Here is an 18,167-nt window from a genome sequence, read left to right on the forward strand (position 1 = left end):
TTTGCCGCGGCGAAGATGGCGACCGATGCCAACGAACTTGTGGTGGAGAGCATGGATCACATTAAGAACAAGTGTGCGATCAGTGATTACCTCACCCAAGTCGCCCAGGGCGTCGGCCATGGACTTGAACTGGCGGCAATACTCCGTGATGGTCTGGTCGCGTCGGCTGAAGGAGCGGAACTCAGCGTCGAGGTAGAGGGCGCGTGTTTCCTAGTTGCCGAGGAAATATGTTTCAACAGCGAGCCAAGTGGCGCTCGCCGTGGCGCCGCGCACCATGATGGTTTCGACAAGGTCGAAGGAGACGGTGCCGAGGATCCAGGAGCGCACGACGAAATCCATCCGAACCCAATCAGGAGACTGGGGGAGGTGAGTGTCGGAGAGAACGTGATCCTGGATCGTGTACTTGCCTAGCGTGAGGAGGAAGGCCTCCCTCCAGTGAGCGTAGTTGTCAGCCTTGGGGTCGAGGACGATCGGCATGAGCGAACGGATGTTCTGCACAGCGATCGCCTAGGCGTGGAGGTTGAGGACGGCGGCGGCCTCGTGGATGAGCAGGGCATCGACGTCGGGCTACGGAGGCGGCTCGGAGATGTTCGAGCCGGTGCCGCGCTCGTTGTTGGGCTGCCGAGGCGGCGTAGCGGCGCGCTTGCGGGCCGCGCGCTCCAGGGCAGCGCAGGCGCGGGTGTCAGCCTCGTCGCGGATCTTGATGGCGTCGGCAGCCTCACGTTCGGCGTCCGCCGTGCGAGCGAGGGCGGCGTCGTGGGCCTCTTTGGCCGCGAGGGCACCCTACAACTTCTCCAGGCGCTCCTTCTCGGCGAGCGCCTGCTGCTACTGGGGGTGGAGGCCGAGGCATCGGGCAGCAAGGCGCCAGTCATGATGGACGTGCCACAAGGGAATCGTGCGCTGGGGCAGCGACGGCCGGTGCAGGGAAGCGACGCCGGCAGCAACACACTAGGGTTTTGCGGAAGTAGGATCAGAAAGGTCGAACTTTTGATACCATGTAAGCTGAAATATGGCGATAGTAGATTGATTGATTGATGTAGAATACATGTACATATATAGGCTGGGAGACCTTGGTTTATGGAAGTATGACCAACATAGAAGCCCTGGCCCCAATCCATCTACAGGTGCGCACGGGCTATACATGCTGAGGGCAGCACCGGGCCTAAAGGCCCAAGCCGGCTGAGATACACATCTGTCCTAACACAAACATCCAAATATACATGCCTACAACACTATAATCCCACCGATGGTAAGGATTAGAGTTACTAACACTGTAGTTTTGAAGATCCTCTGCATTAGAATTTGGCACAAACATTGGATACATAGCACACGACTCATATTAGCATCACTGAATAGGGAACAGCTATGGAACAGAAAACTTGCTGCACAATGGAAATTGGGCTCTCAAGCATATATCTGCTATTTGGGTGGATATTATTAGCCCTCACCAACCAACAAAACGGGGCGTGGCAAATCTAGAAATGGTTTAGCTCTACAGTGGTGCGCCCAACCAACACAAGATCATGATGCCTTTACCAAGGATTCAAGGAACAAGGTAGGGTTATCTGCCTTCTGATTTGCATAGAGGATGCCCAAAAAAACCTTACTGGTCTTGAAAATTGCATTGACAACCACCAATTTGCATCCTACCTATGACTCCTTGTTCCATTGTTACAACTCAAGATCTCCATGGTGGAGCTTTCCAGATGTTCACCTGTACAGCCAAACAACTCATGCTATAACACAGGTTGTACTGTTATGACACAGTAAATGGGAAACAACAGAAAATGCCAAAACTAAGTCATATGATGAATCAGGGCTAAAATTAATGGGCAATCAAATATTTTCAGATCTGTGGTTAAACTAATTTAACGTAAAGTAGGCAAAAGTTTTTCAAACCAGTGCTAAATGAATAACGATTATTTTAGACAATGTATTTAACACTTCACTGTATAGCTAAACATCTGCATGGATAATCCTCAAAAAATTCAGTACAAAGACCTATAAAGATAAAGGCATGGACATATATGTCCCTTAGGACAGATAACCATGAGCAAGAATCCTTGATTTCATCATTGAAAAGCAACTAGCTAATCCTTGATTGGTTGAAAAGAACACATACCAGCAATTGTCCTTCAGACTTGGGCAAAACCAGACCAGAAGATAGTGACATAATTTAATTTCAGTTGCTGGCATACCATCTCATTACTGCTCAACAGAGACAAATATCTGCCACATTAATTGATGCAACAAGCTAAGCTGCAACATGACAAGTTGACAGCAATAAAGGGCCTTCCATGGAGGAGAGGAAGGCCTCAAGAGAAATCTATACAGTATTATCACAATAGTATGTATAGATTCTATCTGTGACAGAGTATGTGCAATGTGGACTTTGAACTATTTGGCTCATCATGTCAAGTTACAAGGTTAAGTAGGGTAAGTTTTTTAACAGAAGATGTCAGGAAATAGAGAAACCATCAATAACTTATAATCCATTATTGATATGCAAGAAAGGTTACATTTGATAGACTGAAGTGAACTCTGAAGGACCCCAGAACATATTTTATCTTTTTAAATTTCTCAATAAATGAACAGTGCAGTCTGATATCTTGTATGTGAAAGCATTTTGCTCAAGATACACCGACACTCTGTACTGGTATATCTGTATATCATAGTAAGCACTGTTCCTACACAAAGGTTGAAGAGCATCATCTTTCTTGTTGCTACATAGAAACAAATTGGAACTATAGATTGAATTGTTAAACAAAACCTTTTCCAACAGTTTCTCATGCTATGATCTCCTGAAGATCGTCCCTGGGACTCTGTAATCCACTATTTTATCAGTATAGGAGAAATATATATAAAAAAATACATACAGCAGCTTAAATCTATAGCCCTTGTACATATATCTGTCATCTAAAAGGCTCTACAGGTGCTGTTTCTTCAAGAAAAGCAGAAGCTTGAAAGCATTCAGCAGCTTCAACTGCTGATCTGCCACCTTCCTCTTTGTAAAGCAGGCCAAGATTGAACCATGCAACATGATTAGTTCTATCCAGTTGCAATGCATCAGTCAGGAAGCACCGTACAGAAGACAATGGCCTGTTACCAAGTTGCCGTAGAACAGTGGCAATCGATATCAAACTTGGGACATGTTTAGGATCAAGGTCTAATGCTCTGAAAAAAGCTCCCAAAGCTTCTTTTGTAAGACCTTTTGCTTCATATATTTTTCCTGGAAATGAATAACTTTGTGAACAATATGAAATGAAGTATCTACAGTGTAGAAGGTGCCTTTTGTCGAAGTTAACTGAAATCTCAGATCGTTGACTTATAAGAAACTCAAATAAATAAATTCAATGGACAACTAATGTTATAAATATATAACTGAATTAAAAATCTGATAATTTGGAAAAGAAAAAAATTCAAAATTTATGAGTTAATGCATTTTGAAAAACTAAATAGAGAAATTGCGGATAGGTGTATATGGTAGGAATATTTAGATTTGATAATTCATTAGACATGTCAACTTTTCAATTATCAAGGTCCCGATGAAAACAAAATGACAATGTAGCAAGCAAGATTTTAGTCATATTTAAAAGAAATGAACAAAAATCACCTGTAGCATGCCAAGCCAATGCAGAATAAGGACTGATGGATCTTATCTTCAATACACAAACCTCTGCATCCCTCCATTGTGCCATACCTAGGTACAAGAGAGCTAGATCATACCAGGTCTCTATTTCCAGGCCTTTATCATCTTTGTTGCCCTGCAGAAAGTAATATAAGAGCTTCAGAGGTAATGGTAACCAACTGACCACCTAATTGCTACTGTGCTATGGGCATAATAACCAGCATGAAAAGCTAAGAGGTCAGTGAGTAGGAGGTCTTTACTACCTTCAGCAAAATTGCTCTGTTGTTCCACGTGTAGCATAAATGCAATTAAATTCATGGTACAGATAAAAGCTTATATCCAAAAAATGAGGCTGTAGCAATAACCCTATGTCTATTGTTGGTTAATATAAATCTAATATGACCAAAACTTGTCCACTTATTTAAAGAAAAAAAGGATGTTAGAGTAAGTGTGCAACAATAACATCAACATAACTATGCCCTATTCATGAATATTGAAACTGAAATAAGTATTTAATTGTCGAATCCACATGCCGTCAAATCGCTGTAAAATGTATACTGCTTTGACTGGAAGAAAATGCTACTGATATTCGAATAAACAGCAACAAGAAAATTTCACCTTTTGCTATGGTCTGAGTGTATGTGGTGTATTGGGCTATTAGCAAGAATGTGTATTTACAGCTGCCATGTTTAAAAACAGAAGTTTCAAAGTACCTTTGCCGAGTAAATCCCAGCAGCTGAACTTTTCGTTCTAAGTTGAATGATAGCAAGAAGTTGGGTGTATGTCTCAACTGCATCTCTGAATTGACCCTGTGCAGCCTGAATTCTGGCTTTGGTTCGCAAGAGATCTCCTTGACTCCATTTGCCAGTCTGATCTAGAGCAGCATCAACAATTGTTTCAGCATCGGCGAACTGCTTCTGAGCACTCAGTATTCGAGCTAAAAGAAGCCAACTCCTCAGCTCTGATCCAGCCTCAAGTTTCACCAGCTTCTTTGCATAAAAAGAAGCTGGTTCTAATTTCCTCTGCTCAGCATTTTCAAGGCTGAGACTGTACAATACCCTAGAATCTTTCCCGTGCATCTTCTTGTCAGCGTTCCCAAGCACTTCCAGTGCTTCACACTGCCAAGCAGTTCTCTCTGTTTCAGATATTGCACTTCTAGCTTGATTAGAAAGCGTAACACCAAGCAACAGCTCTGCAACTCCGGCCATCTGTTCGCATCCTCCCTGCATATTGGCAATGGCTCTCCGTGCATAGGAAGCACCTTCAGTATGAGCACTTATCTCAACACAAGCCTTTGAAGCTAGGAGAAGTTCTTTGAGATGATCAGAATCCTCTCCAGCCTTTAGAATTTGTTTGAGTAGATTCAGGGCACTCAGATCATCTTCTTCTGCTAAGTAACACAATGCAACATTATATAACCATTCTATTTTATCTAACACGCCAGGTAGCGGTTCTTCAAATTGTCCAGCCAGTGGAATTAGCTGCCCTGACATGGCCAGTGCAAAAGTAAGGTGATGCATCACAGAGGGATCCCGCTCAATCCTCTTGAGATTGAACTTCCTCAACAGAATCATCAAAAGAAGAATAGCCTCTTCCATATTGTTGCGAGGTACAAATGAACCATCCAACTGAGAATGGAGATTTGGAGGGCGTGCTTCGCAACCACTATATAAGAGAAAAACAGCAAATTTCTTTTGTATCCTTGCTACAGTATCTCCATCAAGATTCCAGTTATTGAGAAGCGACCTCCTATATGAAGAAATGGCTTCAAGTGAAAAGCCCCCTGATTTCCACAGCTCAGGGAGTAACTCTACAGCCTTGCATATTATTTCATTCAGTTTGCAACCTTTTCCAAAGCCTGGTGGCAAACCCTCAGGTATTGCTGCTTCCACAATATCCAATATCATTCTACATTCTCGTGCAGCTTCTGTAAAATCAAACATATTGAATTAAATTTACACTAGCCTCATGCATAACTTTGTCATGGTTGAAATGCCAAAAGAAAAAAGAGAGGGACAGAAGAAGTGCAGTCCTTTTTTTCCTAATACGATATACCACAATGCAAAGCACTCACGTGTGTGCCCTTGATTCACAAGCCGGTTCATAGGTGCGACAGTTATAGCGATGTGTAGCATACCTTTGTATTTTCCAAGATCATGAAGCGCTCTTGCTTTGAGATATATCGCCTCCATGTGAAGGCTGACAGCATGCAAGGGCATTGGTGGGGAATCCCACTGTGAATGGGTCTTTCGACGTTCAGCTTTTCTAGCAATTGAGATTTTCATCTTAGGGACTAATGCAGATATGTCTATTCCATCAAAGACACGGAGTGCCGCTTCTACATGACCCCGTTGATATTCTAGCCTTCCTAGCAATGCCCTTGCTTCCTGTTTAGCAGGTTTTGTTAGTCATGCTAGAAGCAGCTAGGTCCAAATATAATTCTGAAAATGTAGAACAGCGATAAAATGATATTCTAGTGTAAGACAAAATCAAAGAAGCAGAAATGGCATCAATAAATTAATCAGTTCTTTTCTGAAATTAGAAAGAACTTACCTTTTAAATGTTGTTGTAGAGAAAAGGAAGCTTTTGTATGATATTTTATATGTAAAAGAAAATGATAGCACAAATAAACTGATAAACAGCAGGAGGTAGTGAGCCAATGCTAGTGGAAGAAAGATAAGCATTCCTTTATTCATTAGCTTCAAAAAAAACAATTACATTCAGAACGCAGGTGGATTTCATTTATATGCAAAAATCTTCACAACGAAGAATAAAATGACAAAAGATACTTAGGCGTTTAACTACGAAGCATACTAGCTTCACAATAAAATCTTCGCTGGAAGTGCAAGATACAGATACACAAGAAAGAATGTTCGGATACTTAAAATGAGGTGTTTTTGAGTCACATCCAGCAAGATTTTCAGTTATCCTTAGTGCCACAACAAAATTAGTCTCATAAAAGAACACCCACCTCATAATTTAGGCATATGCCCTCCCGGAGCGACAACTCAGCTTCCTCTATGTTGCCATTATCAAGGTACTGTTCAATTTCTCCATTCCTAGAAGAGTACCCGCTGGCCGAGAAATCTTTTGTGATTGTAGAATCAGACGACCTGACAGTCTCATCAGCCCCATTCAGCTGCTCACTGGAGCACAGACACTCCATCGCCATCTGCCTGAGAGAATTCCTGAATCTTCCCCTCCTCTTCCTACCCTCCATAATGCTCTATCATTTCTGGCCCCATCCTGCCTCCAAATTATCTAACAATCGTAAAGTATACAGCATCAGTAACCATTTTTTGATAGCTAATCACAGCAATCACATCAAAGACAGGGGCGGACCCAGCATAGGACATGAGTGTACACATGTACACCCGATAATTCTTGCAAACGAAATCGAAGTTAGTAGGTAATATATTGTAACTGGATTCAGATCCGAATACAAATAGTTTTGTTAGGGTTAGGGGTGCTCCGTCTCGCACAGCAGAATGAAAGAGAAGGGGCGGGCATACTTGGTGGATGCTCGTCGCCGGCAAATGGCTGGGCGAAGACGTGACAAATGGCGCCGCCGCTCGCCCAGGCGTCGCCGACAGGGAAGGAAGAGCAAGGGAGGAGAGTCCGAGAGAAGGGAAAGGTTTAAGAAACAGAGGAGATGAACCTGAGGCCCCGAGCGGGGAACGGCTGAGCCCAGGGCTGTCAATGAGCCGAGCTCGAGCGACGGAGCGAGCCTGCCACTAAAGCTGGAGGATCCCGAGCCGATGTTGATCCGAGCCTGACATATTTAACTCTTACGGACTTCACGGTACCAATATTGATGATAGATAAGAAGATATACGGATAAGATTAGATTAGTGTCAGTAGAAATTTTATGGGCATTAAATGTTATAACATATTAGCAAACTTATTGACATGGTAGAATCATTATGAAAGGAGAGAAAGGAGAATTGCACGCACGTGAGAGGAGTTGTATCCCCGTAACGCTTATACGGTCCGGTTAACAAGTTCATAGTCTTTATAATAATAGTGCAATGAAACTATACACTGAGATTGGCCTAAAAGACGCATTTACTTTGAGAAATAAATGGAAAGAGAAGCATATTTTGACATTTAGTTTTATTCCAAAATAGTTCTATTTTGAAAATTGAATCATTCTATTTTGATAGTTAACATCTTGAAATTCGATTCCCGTACAGAGTAACTTCTCTTAAAAAATTAAAAAAGAATTAGTGTCCTAATGATAACATCGAATACGAGGAGTCGTGATTGATGAGATGATAGGCAAGCTTCTTCTTTTTTATCACTGTACCAAAATGAAATAGAACTATCAAATAGAGGGAGTATTATTTTATATTTATTTTAGCTTATGGAGTATTATTTTATACCTATTTTAGCTTATGCAACGCATTAGCTCGCTAGCTAATGCAAGACTCTAGCCTCTAACTATATTATTTTAACTCTCGATAGTTGGAAATTTAATTAATAGAGGTAGCAGCATGCATGCACATGCCACGCAAAATTGAAATACTCGAGCTTCATCGAATACCTCAATCTCGGATAATTGGAGCTCGCGAGCTCAAGTTAGATACATTTGCTAGGATTATAATAAACTATTCCTGCTAAAAAATTCTTATTTTACGTAAATATTAGAAAGCATATCATGCAACATTTCAAATCATATTGACAGATATTTTACATACCAGGTGTAACAACCAACATCATCTGCAAATAAAGTATTAAACGACATAAAAAAAAATAAAATCTTTATTATTTACTCTTGAGAAGCTATTTTCTAAAGAGGAATGTGACGTATGTTTAAATAATAATTTTTAGCTTGTAAAATAAAATATGTTCCAAACTATCCATAATGACTTTTATTTAGAATATGGTTAAGTAAAAAATATTTTTAGAAATTATGTGCACCCAAATTTTAAAATCTAGATCCACCACTGATCAAAGATCAGCCTTTTCATATTACAACAAAGCGATGTGCAAACAATAGACATCAAGCTCGCACCCAATTTAGCACAAGACACACCGCGATGGTGCTCCAATTGCGATACGAGCTCAGTGGTTTAACAAGAACCAAGAGAACTTAACCAAATTCAAATATCGCATCAGTAACCACCAAACTGAACACGAGAGCACAAACGAGGAACCGTGGAGCTTACCCATGATGATGATGAAGAAGAAGAGCATCAACCTCCACACCAGCAGATCAAGAAACAAGAACGCTACGGACCACAAATCCTCATTTATTCCAAGAAACTAAATAGAAACCTCCTCAGAAAAGGACCTACCGACAAAGCCTATCCACCCCTACCTATCCAATTCGCAAGTGAATGCAAAGATTTAGACTTTGCAACCCCTCCATGTCTTTAAAACCCAACAGAGAGAGGGGGGGTGGGGGGCGCGGGGAAAGGAAAAAGGGTAAATCAAATATTGCAAAGAATAAAGCAAAAGGGGAAAAGGAGGGAAAGAGCCAGCCAAGCAAGACTAAAATAAAAGCGCAAAATTGGTTAAAGAACTCATCAACTCGCTCACCTTTCCCACCTGGAGAAAGCCCAGCTCGCCAAGCTCCGTCAAGCGCTCGAGCAGCCGGCCAGCCGCCAAGAATCGAATCCTGCAACACCCCCGGCCCCGGCAGCCAATTCGATCCAGTGTTTCTCACCAATTGAGACCAACCGGGGTTCTTAAGCAGAGTGCCGGAGAGGCGGAGACGTGGGGATACGGACGCAGGTACGGCGGCTAGATCGGGAAGGGCAAGCTGGAGCCGGATTTGGGGGCCGTTCGAAATCCTGAGCCGGATGCAAGAAGCAGCGGACGGGTAGAGAAACCTTGGTTTGAACTGTGCCACGTGGTTGTTCTTATATTTAGAAGAAGTAGGTGGGGGGTAGTTGGAAAGAATGTGTCATAGTCATACGACAACTTGGGTCCAAGAAGGCGACATGCAAGAATATGAGGTCCTCAGCGAGGTTAACGGTGTTTATTTCAGATGGAATGCTTCGATTTCTTTCCCCATGTTTTATGTGGAGCCCAAGTAGCTACTAATATTTTTTCAACTTTCTAAATTTTTCGTCCTCATAGGGGGGCTTACCTTACAAAATGTATTCTTTACTCTGTATATGGTTTGCCTTTAGCATACTATCAAGAGAGCACAAAAACTCTTTTTTTTTTAGTTCCAAGTAACATAAACAAGGGGTTGTCAAATCAAATTGACGAAAGATGGTTGGAGACGCGTTGTCCCTTTGTGTAAGCTCTAGCTCTTCCTTTTAAGTAACTCTCGAAGTAGCTTTTGAAGATGCTTGCTTTAGAGAGGAGCTGGAAGCCGCTCCCATCTTCACGAGGAAGCCGAATACCTGAATTGGGCCAGACGACACCAAAGAATATTGTATCCTTACACGCCATTCGCAGCGCAAGAATCCTAGAGATTCTTACAGCTCAAATTACATTGCCTCCCGTCATCAAACAGACCCCCACGGAACACGTTCGCTGGGCACCACCTCCGCGTAAACGAATTGCTGGCCAGCTCCAGCCGGCCGCGCCATCATATTATCCCAAGGCGCGTGGTGAGCTTTACGAGCTCAGAATCATGGCGCGTCCCTACCCCTGGTTCTCAGCCTCTCGCTGCCGTCAGATGCCCACCTACAAAAGGCACCCATGACCAGCTGCGATCTCTGTACAAAACTCCCTGTTCTTTGCTGCACATGCTCTTTTCTAAGCGACCGGGCCCACTCCTCCTCAGTTCTCAGGTCCTTCAGCTCGCGGCTCAGCTACTGTGTTGTTCAACTACTGCAGCTGACACCTTCAGCTCCTCAAGAAACTGGCACCCGATCATGCTGCTTGGCTGTCCTCCTTGCCATGGCTACGGTAAAAGTGGAGCTAAAAAGCAAAGAGGTGCCTTGGGGAAGGGTTTAATGCCTTTTGGGTCACGGGAATTTATATGGATTTTACCGCAATTAGGCAAAGACGACGCGGTCTTGGTGCGTGTAAAGACATTGGGTTCTAAACTCTTGCGGGACCTTTGGGTCTCAACAATTTTAGTTTTACCATTCCAAAATGTGAACAGTATCATGGGCTGACGGCCGAGTAGTCTCATCTCCAGATTTAACAAAACCTGCAGCAGAGATTCTAATGGATTTGGTGGTGTTTGGCACTTCAACATTTCAAGAGAGGAACTGTTTGAGATAAGATAATGATAGGACATGAATTGTGCTCATCAGAATTTGTACTTTTGTGGACAGATACAGATGTTCTCGATAGTTTAAATATGAAATGCATCGACACGATCTTGCCAGGAACAAGGAATCAGATTTATGCTAACATGGCAAAATCATGCCCAGAAAGTAAAATCAGCACAGTGCTAGTTGTGTAGTAGCTTCAGATTTCAGAAGAGCAAAGAAGCAACACATTTGAGTAAGCACCTGCTGGTTTGCACTTCAGCTGAGCAAACTTTACATCATTTTTTTTTACCCCATCCCTTGTACAGAAAGAGATGATCTAATAGCAAATCAAAAGTATTGTCATTCAACTCAAAAGGAAAGCTCAGGAAGACAAGTGAAAAAGAGGTAAGGCCCATGCACCAGTAGAAAGGGTAAACTGTGAAAAGGGGTCTCGTTTACTAGTTACCACTACTAGTACTAGGAACGCCAGTAATGTGGTCAAAATATTGCTGGTAAAACCAGAAGAGGTCAAGACGCTGTGCCAGGTAGTGCAACATGCCCAAATGGCAAATGACTTATCAAGCCATCACAGCACAGCAGCCAAAGGCGCTGGCAGCTTGCACACACAGTGAAAGGATCACCAACTAAGCACAGGGGAGAGCAGCTCACAATGCACAAAACTTTGTAAGCATGCACCACACACATGCATGCATTTCACCAGATGGAGAACTCCAAGCATGATAGGATCCAAACTACTCTCATGACCATTGCATGAACTGAGAGAATGCAGAAGCAATTGAGCATAGCAAATGCAGAGCATGTCACTATGGCAGCAATAATGGCAAAGGCACCAGAACCCTGAGAGGAGATGCCACTGCCTATCATGGAAGGGCACAGGACAAGGCGCCAAAGTTTCAAGCATGTCAGCTAGCTTTCCGAATACCAAAAGCAAAAAAACATACATGAAAATTGCATCAACTTCAGGTGCTACAATAGATTCAGACATATGTAAGGTTAATAACTGTGATAAAACATCATTACCTAGCTCTACTTCATTCATATAGCAACTGGTAGCAGGGTGATAGGTTCCTTACAGAATCAAAGATGATCAGGGTACTGTAACTCAGCATCAACTCTGTATTGTTACACAGGGCAATTAAGGCTACAGGCTAACCCTAATTTCTTACAGCAGAAACAATGCTAATGCGACGGTATGCGCCTCTGCCACGACACTGTGGTGTTGGAGGGAGCAGAGGATAGGTCCATGTTGTTGCTCTCTTGTCCTGAAAATCTATCAGTCTAGCATCACCCATTCATACCTGCCTGGGAGAGGGCAGTCATTCACAGGATCAAAGTTGTACCTGAGGATTAAGACATGTGCATTTGTTGTTAGCCCAATGCATCATCAAGATAAGCTTCGATAGATCAATAGAAGTACAATGCATCATTAGGATAAGCTCTAATGAACTGAGAAGCAACATAATAGACTATCCAACTCGTTAGATAAATATGTATGTAAGAGGCCCGTACTTGTCAATGAAAGCCTGTTGTTGCTGTCGCTCTGTGTCAGCAAACAACTCCTTCCATGAGATTGAGATGGTGCGCACCGGAACTTGCACCCTGCGGTGGGAAGAGTGGCTGGGTCTTGTTGTGGATCCACGGGTGCTTATCGTCTCCAAGATAACCAAGCTGCAAGGCGTCGTCTCCCTGGTGCTCCTGCAACCAACAAGATCGTAATATACATGAAAATCTTAAGAAAAACCCATTCAAGGAAAGCATAATTCTCTAATTCTAACATTATATCGAACAGAATCTCACAAACAAAACAAAAAATCTAAAAACATAATGATCTAGAAAACATTCATATGCATGCACATCAACATCATTTTGTGGTCCTGCGAAATATACCATTGCTCCTCTGAAAATCTAGCTCAGGTGCCATAAAAAGACTAGCAGACAACCATGCACCAAGCCAGAGGACCAACAAAATGGTTAGGCCTAGAGAATCCCAACTCGCAGTCTCATGAGTAGGTAAGACTCACTCGCCTAGCCTTTAACTCTTGCCGAGACAACAATGGAGGCAAGCAAGCCCCAACACCGAAATTGCACGAGGCAGGCCGTGCACCAAACAGCAACCTAGCAACAACGCAGACTGACTACACCCGGCTTGGCTATGCTTGGAGGAGCCATGAATGCAACATGATTTACTGTTTAGGCTAGAGACTGTGCAAGGATATGCCATTTCCCCGCCTTCTAGAACCCAGAGAGCTGACAGGCTAGTGGTGAGGGAGATCCAAGAAAGAAATGAGCCATGAGGGTAAGATCGGAGGGCAGGGGTGGAAGAGAGAAATTTCTTGCATTTTTTTCATCTCCGCACAAGTAAAAGAAACAAGGGTGAGAGAGTCCAAGTGGAAGGGGAAAGGAGGGCGCTTTTCCTTGGACAGGAGGCACCGGAAATTAACTTTGTTTAAAATATGAGGATTTTTTATTTTCAAAAGACAGGGAAAGAGACACCGCTAAAATTTTAAGCAAAAAGGGAGCACCGCAAAGAAATTAGAAAAATACATAACCATGGAACATTAAAAGATCTCTAAGAAACCATAGGAGCTCTACAAGTGTATTGGAAAAATACAGATTCGCCCCAATTTGAATCCGCGCAGCCCTCACAGAAAAAGGGAAAAAAAAAGAAAATCCGCATGGACCCCAAAAAAATTCAAACAAAACTGTAGAATAGCACTAAAGTTACAACTTTTAAGACAAAATATTAGGTGTGGCATAAACCCTAAATGATAATCCGGCAAACCCCCAAAAAGTTGAGCTAGAAATCAGGAAATGCACAAGAGAAAAGGAAAAAAATAAAACTCACCTATCCATGCCTTCCAACTCGAGAATGTTCTCGCCGAATGACCCCTCCGCCTCTTCCTGAGCGGCTGCAGTCATGGCCGCCGCCTTCCTCCCTCGGCACCTCTTCCGAATTGGCACCGGTAGCGGCAGCTTCTTGAGCCTACGACTTCTCAGCTCCAGATAATCACCGTAAGCACCCTCTTTCCCCTCCCACTGCGTCCGCTTCTTCTTCATGCGTTGCAGTGCGAGCGAGCGAGCGCGGGTGCAGACCCCGAGCGGCGCGGAGGTGACTTCCATGATGGCAACCTCAAGGGAGAACTTGTCCTTGTTCATGTACTTACCCACAACTTGGTGGGGCTGGGCAAGCTAGGGTTTCAGGGCAGACATCCCTAGGTGCGCCAAGCGATTCTGTGTGGTGGGGCGATAAAGGCTAGGGTTGGCGGGGATTAAATGGTAGGCGGGGTGAGGATGGTGTGAGTAGGGCAAAGCCGAGAATAATGGGGAGATGAGAGGAAGGGGAGGATATGAAGGATGTAGAGAGGGGAAGGAGGATTTTCAGGGTCTTCTTTGCAAATAATTTCTAGACGAACGTTATATATTTGTATTTTTTTGGAGTATAGATGCTTTATTTGGAACATTGTGTATGTATTTTTATTTATTAAATGTATGTTTTAGATGCCATCCTCAATTCTTTGTGTATATCTTATAACCTATATGCACAAAAAATGAAAGCATATCTGTATACATTGAAAATAAAAACAAAAATATATTTGTATCATTAGAGTTATTCCAGCTATACCTTTGTCATTGGAATTCACAGTTAGCTATGAGGATTGTGTAAACAAATATCTGCAATTGTGGCATTATTTCTTACTACGGTAAGGTATAATAGCATGCCAAACTACTAGCTATCTTGAATGATCAAAATTAATCGGTGCTATAATATGATGAGTGGAGCTAAAAGAAACGCTATGACATTCATTTGATGCCAAATTTGGTTCGCGTGCTTTAAAGATTCAACAAAATCTAGAGACATACAATTTAGTTTAAATCAATTCTATGTCAATAAGGATGAGAAAAAAATGATACATATCTTTTGAATCTTTGGCCTTGGGCATGTCCCTATTGCTCCTCTAGGCTATTGATTTGTATATTTATAACCTTCTCCTCTGGACATAGACATGAGACACAAATAGATTGCTTTTTATTTATTAAAATTTTTATCATGCTATGAATATATTTTTTATTGTGATTATTATGTGAATTGAGGTTTTTATAGTAAAAATTGCACAATGTGATATATGTCCACTTCTTGGACATATAATGACCATTTACTTCTAAATGTCATTGGATAGTTGGGAAAACTTTGATATCCACTTAGGCAATAATAGTTGTATCGTGTTGCACAACAGACATATAGTGAAATATTACACCATCAAATCCATCTGATTTTTATACACAACACACATAAATAAAAATATATTTAAGTCAATGAGTTTTTTTTTTGCAAAGTATCCTTCGTATTAAAATTCATTGTTATGAGGTGAGGATTGCATAAGAGATTACCACTATTTAAAATATTGTTTCTTCTACCGGCAAGTTGTGATAGTGTGCCAAATTGCCGGCCATCTTGAACTGTCAGAATTAGTTGGTGCTACATTATGTGTGCTGACAAGGAGACAAAAAAAACTAGAGGGTGCATATCCTTTTGGATGTTCGATTTGGTGCATGTCATTATTGCTCCTCTAGGTCATTCATTTTTGTATTTACAATATTCTCCTCCAGACATGGATATCGGACACAGAGATTGCTTTTTACTGATTTAAAAATTTATAAGGCTATGAATATAATTTTTTATTGTGATTGTGTACAGTTCAAATATATTGTAAAACTTGCATATAATGAGACATGTTCATTTATTTCTAAACTATCATTGGAATAGTTGTGGAAACTTTGGTATCTTCTTAGACAATTCTATCCCCATGGTGTTGGTCAATTGGTGAAATACCACACCCAAAAAACCCACCTGATTTTGATACCCATACAGACTTGAAATGAAAATATATTTAAGTCAATGGGATTTTTTAAAGTATTCTTTGTATTAGAATTCATTGCTCGAGATGGGGACTGTGTAAGAGATAGCCACTGTTAGATTAGTGGCACTTCTACTGGCAAGTTATAATAGCAAGCCAAATTGTCGGTCATCCTGAACGATCAAAATCAACAGTGCTACATTATATGTGTTGATGAGAGCATGAAAAATAGAGGACCCATATCCTTTGGATCTTTGTTCTGAGCATGTTACTATTGCTCCTCTAGGCCATTGATTTGTATATTTACAATCTTCTGCTCTAAATATTATATGTGTTGATAAAGAAACGAAAAATACAAGACGCATATCCTTTGGATCTTTAGTTTGAGCTATGCCTATCATAGACCACCTGATCTGATGACAAACCAGACCCGACCCATCCAAAAGAAAAAAACTGACCCAACCTGACCAACACGTGGGCCAGGATTGGGTTGAAATTTACCCTGTGCCTAGGGCATATTTTTTATCCGAAATCCGACCTGACCCAACCACGTGTCGTATCGGGCTCGGGCCAAGAAATCCAGCCCTATACAATCGGGGCGGGTTCGGGTCGAAGAAAACAACACCGATATTTTTACCTGTCCCGATAAATAATGAGATATTGATTTGTATGTTTACAATCTTCTACTCCGAACATGGACATGGAAACAATGGATTTTATTAAGTTTGAAATTCTACCAGAATATGAGTATAATGTTTTCAATTGTGATTGTGCGTTTGTTTAGAGTTATACTATGAAACTTGCACGGTGAAATATATGTCCACTACTTGGACACATATGAGACATGTTCATTTACTTCTAAAATATCCTTGCGATGGTTGTGAAATTTTGATCCCTGCTTGGGAATTATAGCCATATAGTTTTGCAAAATTGAGATACACTAAAATACTACACCATCGTATCATAATGATTTTTTATGCTCAATACACACCAGAAAATGAAAATATATTTAAATCGGTAAGAGTTATTTGAATATATCCTTTGTATTAGAATACTTCACTCGAAATGAGGATTGTGTAAAAATAGCCACTATTTAGGCATGTATTGCTTGTTGCGGAAAGTTATAATGGCATACCAAACTGCCAGCCATACTGAACTATCAGAGCTAATGAGTGTTGTATGATAAGTATAACTAGAAGAGACATTAACTATTGCTTTATTGGCATTCATTCGAAGCCTAATTTTATTCGCGTGCCTTAAGTTGATAGATTCAACAATATCTTGATACGAGTATTTTATGCTTAAAGTAAATCAATTATGCTGATAAGGATGAGAAAAGTACAGGATGTGTATCTTTGGATGAGAAAAGTACAGCATGTTGATAAGTAAATCCATTGGTCATCCTCCAATCTTATACCATAACTCATACAGCACAGCGCCTGCCCAGTGATCCGCATGATCGCACGATACTCTCGATGCATATGGATCGAGACATACACGCACACATACCATCTGCATGCACTACACCATCTTCATGCATTATATATTGATCCTCAGCAATCCTCCAATCTTGTATCATAACTCATACCATGCACACAACGCCTGTCCGATGAACCGTATGATCGCACGGCTCCCTCGATGCACATGGATTGAGACGCGCGCGCACATACCATCTGCATGGTCTCGACAGAAAAACTTGCTGGCAGAAAATTAGAATATGATCGATCCATTGCAAGGTAAGAAACTGCATGCTATAGCCGCTGGGAAGGACTGTCAGTACTAGCGCCTCCTGGGAAGGGCTCTTGAAGAGTTGGGGGAGATGACTGCAAGCAAACCTATAGCTGTAACAGTTGTAAGAGGACCAACAACAGGAGGCTTGTGGAGAGGTGAGCAGCACAGGTTCTCCATTTAAAGAAAGGATTATTCAAAATATAGTGGGAAATTACTGAGAAAATGTCTAGACGCTCCAATAAGGGAGAACCACAAAAAAAAAGTCAGGGAAATGGGATCCATTGAATCCCCAAACCCTAAACACAGCACACCGCACCTGAATAGAAAAAAAAAAGAAGAAAAAGAAAGATACACTCATCCACCTGATTGCGGCATGTGCACAAGACATTCGGTCATGTAACCAAACTAACTAACTCTAAAGTAAAAAGTGATAATCGCCCCATTAACTCATGAATCCGCAAGGCAAATTACTGCAAATTTGAAATAAAAATCAAGCCAAGAATGAACTGAAAAAATTGAAGGGAGGGCCTGGATTAGTGAGGTGCGGTTGAGATGCTCCCGGTAGAGAGGGGTAGACGAGGGCACGATCCGTCCTAACCTTCGTCGGCGCTGACGATGCCGTCTTCCTCTCCGTCACCTGCCACCTGCGGCCTGCGCTGACCGTCTTCCGCTCCGCCGCTCGCTACCAGGAGCAGGACAGACTCTCATACAAAAAAACGCAGTCACCCTCACGGCCTCACCCACACCCACTAGAGCAGAGAGCTGCCAGGA

General features: G+C 42.0%; 2 protein-coding genes and 1 long non-coding RNA gene across 7 annotated transcripts; all 3 read right to left on the reverse strand.

Moving 5' to 3' along the window:
- Positions 1-1,314: 1,314 nt before the first annotated feature.
- LOC112874320 (protein NPGR2) lies at positions 1,315-9,470 on the reverse strand. Of its 5 annotated transcripts, none has more exons than XM_025937577.1 (7): positions 9,170-9,469; positions 6,600-6,889; positions 5,766-6,015; positions 4,342-5,555; positions 3,614-3,764; positions 2,123-3,229; positions 1,315-1,714 (listed from the first exon to the last, which is right to left on the reverse strand). In XM_025937577.1, the coding sequence occupies exons 2-6, from the start codon at positions 6,846-6,848 to the stop codon at positions 2,913-2,915; spliced, it is 2,181 nt and encodes a 726-aa protein (XP_025793362.1). In that variant the 5' UTR covers positions 6,849-6,889; positions 9,170-9,469; the 3' UTR covers positions 1,315-1,714; positions 2,123-2,912. The 5 variants fall into 5 exon arrangements, with proteins under 5 accessions (XP_025793362.1, XP_025793365.1, XP_025793363.1 ...); XM_025937580.1 differs by lacking the exon at positions 1,315-1,714 and adding an exon at positions 8,797-8,948 and having other exon boundaries at positions 2,913-3,229; positions 9,170-9,470; XM_025937578.1 differs by lacking the exons at positions 1,315-1,714; positions 9,170-9,469 and adding an exon at positions 8,797-8,953 and having other exon boundaries at positions 2,913-3,229.
- A 2,366-nt stretch (positions 9,471-11,836) lies between these two features.
- Positions 11,837-14,440, reverse strand: LOC112872829 (cyclin-dependent kinase inhibitor 4-like). Its single transcript, XM_025935867.1, has 4 exons — positions 14,432-14,440; positions 13,655-13,998; positions 12,319-12,504; positions 11,837-12,149 (listed from the first exon to the last, which is right to left on the reverse strand). The coding sequence occupies exons 1-4, from the start codon at positions 14,438-14,440 to the stop codon at positions 12,083-12,085; spliced, it is 606 nt and encodes a 201-aa protein (XP_025791652.1). The 3' UTR covers positions 11,837-12,082.
- Positions 14,441-16,958: 2,518 nt separating this feature from the next.
- Positions 16,959-18,134, reverse strand: LOC112876136. Its single transcript, XR_003225254.1, has 2 exons — positions 17,995-18,134; positions 16,959-17,488 (listed from the first exon to the last, which is right to left on the reverse strand). It is a non-coding gene; the product is annotated as an uncharacterized LOC112876136 (long non-coding RNA).
- Between the last annotated feature and the right edge of the window lie 33 nt (positions 18,135-18,167).

The sequence above is a fragment of the Panicum hallii genome, chromosome 9, assembly GCF_002211085.1.
Source record: "Panicum hallii strain FIL2 chromosome 9, PHallii_v3.1, whole genome shotgun sequence".
In the NCBI taxonomy this organism is placed as follows: Eukaryota; Viridiplantae; Streptophyta; class Magnoliopsida; order Poales; family Poaceae; genus Panicum; species Panicum hallii.